General features: G+C 30.6%; 1 protein-coding gene across 1 annotated transcript; it reads left to right on the top strand.

The window, feature by feature from the left end:
* Nucleotides 1–4,105: 4,105 nt before the first annotated feature.
* Nucleotides 4,106–4,483, top strand: LOC133814316 (putative ABC transporter B family member 8). Its single transcript, XM_062247295.1, has one exon. The coding sequence runs from the start codon at nt 4,106–4,108 to the stop codon at nt 4,481–4,483; it is 378 nt and encodes a 125-aa protein (XP_062103279.1).
* The last annotated feature ends 5,390 nt before the right edge of the window (nt 4,484–9,873 follow it).

Below are 9,873 nucleotides of genomic sequence, written 5' to 3'. Positions count from 1 at the left end.
GATGATGATGATTTTGGACTTAGGGTTTGTGTTTTTATGGTGGTACACGACAAAAATAGAGAGAGAGTGTGTGTGCTTGAGGGTCTCAAGAAGTGCAAGAGTGAATAAAAATAATGAGAAGGAATAGACTCTATTTATAGGCTCTCAAAAATCCTAATTTCATTCTAACTATAATCCAAATTTAAATTTAAATAAAATAGAATCCTAACTTCTACAGAAAATATCTCTAAATTATCTTATTAATATTTTTATTAAATAATTGAGGAATAATCTAACATCAAACTACCTAGGAAAAATATCTCAACATCTAACTACCTAAATCTCGTAACTCTGGACTTAGCTGTAGTAAAATCAACATAACTGAAGCTGTAAGAGTTTGATTTAAAAAATATTTATGTTGCTATAAAGCTAATTCAATTATCTACAACTTTTTAGAAATACTATTTTTCCAAAATCATAATATAAATAGTTCAAAAATGGGCCCGAAGTTACAGTACCCTAAAGTTACAAAAATTTTATTTAATTATCTAAATAACAACCTAATCCACAAATACACTAACTAACCATAAAATAACAAACTCTAATTCTCTAGCCTGATTTTGAATTTACAAAGCCCAAAATCTTATTGTACTTTAGGGCTTTATGTAGACTCAATCCATAACAATTCTTAATAATACCATAATTAATTTATTCCTACACAATCACCCATTTTCCTACAAACAAGGCTACTAATACCATAAATCTATACTATGCTATAATAATTATAACCACTAAATATTAAAAAAAAAAACTAAACATTATTCTATCACCACAACTCAAGTTAAATTTATTATATAAAATAAAGACAACCTATAATCACATAAATAAAGAGGTCTAAGAGAAAGATAACATCGGTTACTACATTATAGGCTCATTGTGAAGTACCTGCACTTTATATTTGCTTAGACTTGAGGTAAGAAAGTTAGGTAGAATTTATATGAATTATGCTGTGAAAAGTATACACTGATATGATTGCAAGAATTTTGGTGTTATGGAAAGTATGAGCTATGGTAAGCTAAAGTGTTATGAAAAGTACAAATTATTTTGTTATGATATGAGTTGTGTATGTCTGCTTGTAAGTTGTATGAAAAGCAGTAGGTTGTTAGCGTGTTGAACGCGACACAATAAATAAGTTACTAAGAATATGACATAACTCATGGGGTAGACGCGCCAAGGTTATTCAAGGACCTGAGATCCTGTTTACCTCATAGAGGAGGTCTTGCCAATTTATCCTTTTGCTAGTTACCTCATGATATGACATGGACAATAGGGGTGTCATGATCACATGATGTATGAATATGAATATGATTATGATTATGATTATGAATATGAATTCTTACGGGTATGATATATGAGTATGAATATAATATAGTTACGATATGTATTGCCATGAGTTTACGATACAAATTTAGTATTCTTGTGTTTTTTTAATATTGTTGCATTTGTTTGTACTTTCTTATTGGGTTTTTAGCTCACCCCCTTACTTTCTTCCTTTCAAGTAGGCAATAGGGTTTCTCCTTGGCATGCACAGTAATGTGGGAGATTCCAACGTCTAGGCATGTGTGACACGAGGTGTCACATGAACGAATAACAATCAAGACGAGCGCCAAGAATAATTAAGAACTTATGTTATGGTTTATGTTTCAAACTACGTCAGTGTGACTTATTATTTTATTTTATTTCCAAATACTGCATAAAGACATAACATTTTTATTTCAAACTATTGGGCCCAAATTGCATGATTTATCAAGACTCCACTGAACTTTTCCTTAAAATTGTATTTTTTTAATACATGTGAGTTGAGCGACCTTTTTATAAAAATCATTTAGGGCCCTCTCTTTACATCCATAAAAATGGAGAATCCTCTTAGTCAAATATCAAAATAATGGAGAATCACGAGGTTACCTAAAGTTCAATATTATCATTAATTATTAATTGTATTTATGCTAGTTACTTGATTTTCCTATATCATATCTCTATGTATAAATTGAGGTTCCTCCCCCATTGAAATAATACACAAGAGTTTTAATCTCTCTTTACATCTCTCTATTACTCTGTTTATTTATTTTCTTTATACTTATAGGGTAAATACTCATTTAGTACCCTGTGTTTTATCGAAATACATACTTGGTACCCTATGTTTTCAATAATATTCATCTGGTACCCTGTAATTTGAAATCCTACATATTTGGTACCCCGGACTTAAATTTTATCAATATAACCAAATTGTCCTCAATTACATGAGTTTCAAATTCAAATCTAATTAGTTAGTTACATATAACTGATGACAGTTTGGTCATATTGATAAAATGTTATTGTTCAAATTTGAGTCCATGGTACTAAATACGTACAATTCTAAATTAGAGGGTACCAAGTATGTATTTCGATAAAACACATGATACCAAATGAGTATTTACCCTACATTATATTTCAGTTATCTTAATAGTTTTATGACAAATTACAAAATAACCATTTTAATTTCCAGTTTCAGTCAAGAGAGTTACAATAACATGCATCCTTTCAAAAAACAAATTAGACCATGATATTCGAACTTCTTATTCTTGAAAGAGAGCCAATGAGAATTGATGCACAAAACTTTTAGTCTTGCTTCTAGTCTCAGTTGAGGTATTTTATTTTATATATATATATATATTTCATGAAAATAAATAAATTGGAGGAGATGAAGACACTCTTTCTCTCATTCTGGTTGATTCTCAAAATTATAGATTAGAAGAAAAATCAAATCCCTAGAAGGCTAAAATTAAAATTGAAATAAAATTACAAGTATACAACCATGTGATGAGCTCAATTATCCAACTTATTGAAAAAATCTCAAATTTATTGTATTTTCAAACAACCAAATCACCTCGTTCATCAACTTAACTCAAACAATAGTATAGTTATTTGTTGGGTATGTGATGAATTGAAGGCACGCAGTTTTAAATCTTCTAAATTAAAGATAATGCTAACAAAATGTAAATTACCCATAATATATAACAAAACCTAATGTATATTGAGAGGAAAAAAAAGAATTGTAATTGCACAAACATGACAAAGATCAAATATCAATACTCATATATATTATAAATTAAAAGGAAAAGAAAAAAAAAATAGTTTCATTGATTTATTGTTGTCACTATTGACGGTAGAACAATTGTTTTTTGGAATGGAGAATATCAGTTTGGCCCTTGTGTTTTGGTCGAATACTCGATCAACCCATGTATTTTGTTAAATGACAAATCAGATCCCGTATTTTGTAAAATTGAACAAAATAGTACTCGGAACCCGATTTTAGTCAACCAATTTTTAAATATGACCGAAATTCCCTCGGGTTTTATTAATTAATGACTTAATAATAGATTTTCATATAAAAATAAATTTAATTTAATTTAAAATTATATTATATTATATTAATTAAATAATATAAAAAACATTAATATTTTTAATTTAATTAAAAAAAATTAAAACCTATAAAAAAAGCTAAAACAAAAATTAAACAAAGTAAAAAACAAAAACTAAATCAAACAAAACCAAAATTATCAATCTTTCATCTTCTCATTATCACAACCAAATATGAATACAAAAAACACAAAATTTCATATTAAAAAAACCCAGATATATCAATGTTCACATCTCTCATCACAACCAAATCACAACACAAAAGACTCAAAATCTCATGTCTCAGATATGATTTTACCAAAATAATTTAAAAAATTCAAAACTTAGATCTCTTTGAGCAAGTTGAGGTGAAGATGTTCATGTTCTTTGTTTATGTTCAATGAACTCAGCTAAGATTCATAAACCAAATGAGATTCAAAAACTCAGATGCAACAACAATCTATTCAACCAAAAGAAAAAAGAAAAAAAATTGAACACTCAAAAACTCAGATCTTCTAGCCTCTAGCTTCAACTACTAAGAACGAAACCCAAATTTGCCATTACCTAGCCTCCTCCTCCCCATCACCATGATCTTCTTCTTTCTCTCGCTTGTTTCCATCGTTCTGAATCTCCTCCAACACTACAATTTTGCCTTCATGGGGGAGTAGTTGACGAAGCGGATCCAGATATGGATGTTGGAGAAGATCTTGACCTTCGATCGGCTTGGTTGGATCAGGAGAAGAACTCAAGTAAAGTGTTGTGCTCACGCCTCAACAACGAGGCATCCATGGTGAAATCCCTCGTGGCAGATCGGGTCTCACTCCTAGTCCAAGCCACCTCAACAGTGACGATCGCCATGGTGATGGGTCTCATTGTGGCGTGGAAGCTGGCTCTGGTCATGATCATCGTCCAAGAGGCGCTAAGGAAAAAATCGTGGATGGATGGATTCGAAATCGATTCTGCTCAGTGCTTGACGTTCATGTCGTGGGCATTGGATTTCTGGCCATTGGGTTCTACTCAAAAGAATAATGAGGAGGGAGGAGACTTTTGGGAAAGTTGGTTTTAATTATTTTTAAGTTTTAATGAATATAGTTTTTAAATAAAATAATTTTTCTTATTTTTATTTGTTTTTAAAATTCATTAATTAAAAAATTTGAGGGTATTTTAGTCATATTTAAAAATTAGTTGACCAAAATCAGGCTCAAGGTACTATTTTGTTCATTTTTACAAAATACATGGTCTGAATTGTCATTTAACAAAATACAAGAGTCGATCAAATATTTGGCCAAAACACAGAACCAAAATAGTATTTTCCCTCTTAAGAAAGAAGAAAGCAAAATGCTTTTTTCTTTTTCTTTTTCCATTTAAAAAAAAAAAAAGAAATAAACAGCAAGGCAAATAATGTGTGTCATTGTCAATAGATGACACATGTCTCGGGATAAAGATTCAATCGGGCTAAATAGCAAGGCCCAATTTACATTATTTCCTTTTTGTAACTCTAGTATACAAAGTTATTTTAATGCTTTTAAGCTTACATTTCAATAAAGAAAAGAATATTTTGTAGTTGTTTTAACTATTTTTATGTTAATTTGAGTTTTTTATTGTTAAGTGTTGTACCCTAAAATTTGAGCTAAATATAAATTAGCTTCTAGTACATAATTTTAGATTGGGTATCCAATGAAAAGTTAAATAACAACAAAATATTAATTTGTCAACACTTCGTGAAATGGAAGATGAATTGAGAGAATCTATGAACTGGTAGGGGAATGATAATCCAAATCAATATACTACTAAGTCTGATTCAATTATTAAGCTCGACCCTCGAAAAAAGAATGGCATAACTCATATTCACTCAAGAGATCGCCTCGAGATTCATCTTGAGGTCGATGCCAAGTTGAATAAGTGTGTCCCTCAGATATTTACATTAAATGTAGAGTCTGTAAAAATGTCTCATATCTCATAGATAATTAGAAAAATACCACTTAAAAGATAAATTCAGTGGGGCCTTGATAAAACATGCAAGTTTGGGCCCAATAGTTTAAAATAAAAATAAAGTGTTCATATGCAATGTTTAAAGAAAATAAAAAGGTTTAAGTCCCATTAGCATATTTAAAAATAAAATCCATAACATAGTTCTTTAAAACTCGACGCTTATGTTGATCGTTTATTCGTTCATAGGAAACTCCCCACACCATACACACCCAAACGTTAGAACTCTCCACATCACAATGCGTGCCAGAGAGAAATCATATTTATTATCTGAAAGGGGGAAAGTAAGGGGGTGAGCTAAAAGCTCAGTAAGGAAGTACAACAAAATCAATGATAAGACAAGAAAGACATGTATAAAATAACAACACAATTCATACCATCATCATACTCATATCTCATAATCAAAATGAAACATAGTCATACATCACATTTATTCAACATAAGCATACTCTTTGTGATCATGGAACCTCTGTTAACTGGGCTGGTAAAACCTCCTCCATGAGGTAAACAGGATCTCAGGTCCTTGAATAACCTCGGCACGTCCGCCCTCTAGTTACGCCATATCCTTAGAAACTCCTTTGTTGTGTTGCGTTAAGCACGCTAGCAACCATCTCTTTTCATTCATCATACAAACACGTGTAATCCATTTCACATCAAAACAAAAGAAATACATGTTGCATCACACTTGTCATAACATTTCAAGATAGAATTACATTTTCCATATCACATGGTTTGTCATAAAAAAAAAAAAACGTAGCACATTATTCCTTGTAACATACAAGAGTTACCATTTCATAGCATAAACATCGAAATTCTATCTAACTTCCTTACCTCAGGTTTGAGCAAAGCAAAAATCAGAAAAACTTCACAACGAGCCTATAATCATAACCAAACGTCGTCTCTTAAAACCACGTAAAAATACTCATGCCCAACACATATACCCCATGTGTGCATGGTCCATGCACATGTGGTACAAGTTGCCCAATAATTTCATACATACACATTTTCACATAAAATCATAAAAGAATAATGTTGATTCTACCTATTAACCCTTCATGGTCACAAAGTAAAAGTCATGTGTTTGAACAATAGGCATATATTTGAATGTAAAAATGCATTTGCATGCAACATGCATACATGGGAGCGTTCTTAAAATTTAACGTTTTAAAATGATACTTCCTACATGCTTATTTCTAGCCTCTTCAAACAAAATTTAGTAACATAATTCAATTACCATTATTTGTTTCTTTAAATCCCAATATTTGTTAAACAAATTTTAATACATCATATTTACTTTATAAAATAATCCATTTAAGCATTTTCTAATTTCTCATAAAATAATAATTCTATTTATTATTTAAATAGCATAAAAATGTTACAAAATTTGTAGCTATTTAGAAATACTTAATAAATTTATTGTTTCCTTTGGAAAATAACTTTACTAATCTAAAAAAAAAACTAAATGTGAAAATTTATAAATAAAGTGTGGAAAATCACATTTTCATATATATTGTTTAAGACTTAAATTATTGAGGTGTATGACTTATTTATCTTAATTAAAATAATTGTTTTATCTTAATAACCCAAAGTTTTAGCAATTATTATTTTGTTTAAAAATCACAAATGAATTTAAACCATAATCTTTTTCACATTTTAAATAAAAAAAATAGCACATAAATAATAATGTGAAAAATACATTTGACATTTTTAAAATACCACATTTATCATATACATAGCTTAGGGTTTAATTTATTTGATGCACTAACTTTATTTATCTCATTTAAAAGATTATTCTTATTTTTAATCCAAAAATTCCAGCAACTATTTATTCAATCAAATTACAAACTTGGATTAAAACTATATTTTCATTTCACAAAATTCACAAAAATCTGCATATATTATTTTGACAAAAACACCATTAACATGTGAAAAAAAAAACGTACCACTTTATTTACTTAAAATTAAATACCACTTGAGGCATCACATGAGTATTTCAAAACATTATTGCACCATTATCATCACAAAACAGCAAGCATAAATAAAAGAAAACCACCTTTAATCATTTCTTTAATATAACCCCTAACATGTTTCTATTATTCGAGTACTCCAAAAACAAAACTAACATATACCCATTCAAAATCTTACAAACTACCTATCATGTTTCAAAGATTACAATTGACATGAAAACATAATAATGAAAACAAGCATGCTTTGAACACCACCCCTAGGCTGAAACCCTCATAGTCCAAAATCAACAAATCTTTTCATGTTCTAAAAAAACACTCATCATCATATTAAGTAGATCAAAAACCAAAACCCTTGTCAACATTTAATCATACATAATATTTATTGAATAAATAATAATAAACATAATAATCACACAAACACATAACATTCAACCTCAAATATTCCTACATGCTTCCCAATAACAAGATCAACAAAGTCTCAACAACATCATCAATAACCATCTCCTAATCAAAACAAAAACCTTCCATCATCAACCTATACTGACCAAACCATTAACACCACAAAACCTTAACCAAGAATAGACTCATCCAATCAACATAGGTAGAGAAGTCCATTACTTTCCTTGGTAGAAATCAAGGACTCAAAATTCAGCCACCACTTGATTACCACTAGGGTTTCGAAACCCACACAAAGAAGAGAAGAAAACCAACAACAACCAAGAGAAAAAACTTAGCAAATCACAAGAAAAACAAATGAGGAGATGAACTAGAAAATCACAAATGCAAAACTCAAACACATACCCTAGGATTCAAAATCGTTTTCTCTTCTTCTTCTTCTTCTTCTTCTCCTTTCTCTTCTATCTTCCTTTCTTTCTCTCTATATTGCACGCACGCACGCACTCTCTCTGTCTGTCTGTCTCTCTCTCTTTCTCTCTCTCTCTCTCTCTCTCTCTCTCTCTCTCTCTCTCTCTCTCTCTCTCTCTCTCTCTCCATCTCTCCTCTAGCCATTAGTTTAAAGAGCCAAAATGGTTCTCTTCTTTCTTTCTTTCCTTTTTCCCTAACCCTAGAGACATTAGTCTAGCCTAGTGGGAATGAGAAAGTTTTCTCAAATCCAATCCTTTTCTCTATTTATTTTATTTGATTGTCTTAAATAAAGGAAATAAAGAATATAATAAGAATATGACAACTTCTTTTTCGCATTTTAACTATTATCACCAATTTAATTTATATAATTTCCAAACAAAATAGGAAAAGAAATTATCCCTTTCCCAGTCTACCTCACACGCCTCCCCCATTTCCTTTTCTTTTTATTTTATTTAATTTAATTTTTAATTCGTTAATTAAATACAAATAAAAAGGAAATAATGTGTAGGAAATACTATTGCATGCTCACCATGCAACCATGCACATGCACACACCCAATTGCTAAGGTGCATTTCTACTAACCATGCACATTGGTGCATTCAACCAAAACTCATTTTATTTACAAATTAAATTAATAAATAAAAAAAAAAACTAACAATTAAATTCACATAATTCCTACTAAACAATTCAAACAATCAAAATAATTTCTAACACTTAACAATTATTCATAAAACAAAGCACAAAATTAATAAATCTAAAAAAAAAATTGGTGCGCTACAACATGTAAACAACGCAATTTGATTGAACAAAATGATTTCTACTACTTTATTGATAATAATGGTTTCTACTACTTTATTGATAATGAATGAATTACATAAGAAATGTGGTTTTATAAGGGCATAAAACCCAACAAACTCCCACTTGCACTTTTAAAACAAAGGCGACATTTCTCTCAAACCCATTCCCTCTATATGCTTTAGAAAAGTTGTCTCTCCCAGTGTCTTTGTGAAGGGGTCCGCAAGATTTTCCTCAGATGCATTCTTCATGACCTTCACTTCTCCCCTTGCCACATATTCTTTGATGATGTGGTACTTCCTCTCTATATTCTTTGCTCTTTTGTGGCTCCAAGGTTCTTTAGAATTGGCTATCGCTCCATTGTTGTCACAATACAAAATGAGGGGTTTATCCATTTCTGGTATAACACCAAGATCTGTATAGAATTTCCACAGCCAGACTTTTTCCTTAGCTGCCTTAAAAGCAGCTATGTACTCAGCCTCTATTATCCAAAAAATAAGCATGAATGACATGGCAAACATTTAATACACGTGGCGGACATCTGGCAGAATTTGTGCTCGACTATCGACCAGAAAGACATCTATTGTTGCAACGTTCGATCTCTTCATACGACCAGCCTGGTCGTACGCATGCTATACGCGGAGAAGATCTTATGCAGTTATGATAGTATCCGAAATTATCTCCCATGATTTCCTGAGTATCCGATTATTTAGGAAACAATATCTGTAACAAATTAATGTAAATCCTCCTTGAGCCTATAAAGAAAGAAAGAGAGCTCAAGGGAAGGGGATCTTCTTCTTCTTTTTCGCTTTATGATCATTTGATATATTGTCTTGTTCTT

This window comes from Humulus lupulus, chromosome 2, assembly GCF_963169125.1.
Source record: "Humulus lupulus chromosome 2, drHumLupu1.1, whole genome shotgun sequence".
Lineage (NCBI taxonomy): Eukaryota > Viridiplantae > Streptophyta > Magnoliopsida > Rosales > Cannabaceae > Humulus > Humulus lupulus.
Note: the sequence above shows the minus strand (reverse complement) of the source record. Positions and strands in the feature narration are given on the sequence as shown.

Coding starts and splice junctions, on each gene's coding strand:
- LOC133814316 (XM_062247295.1), top strand. CDS start 4,106: ATGGATGTTGGAGAAGATCTTGACCTTCGATCGGCTTGGTTGGATCAG.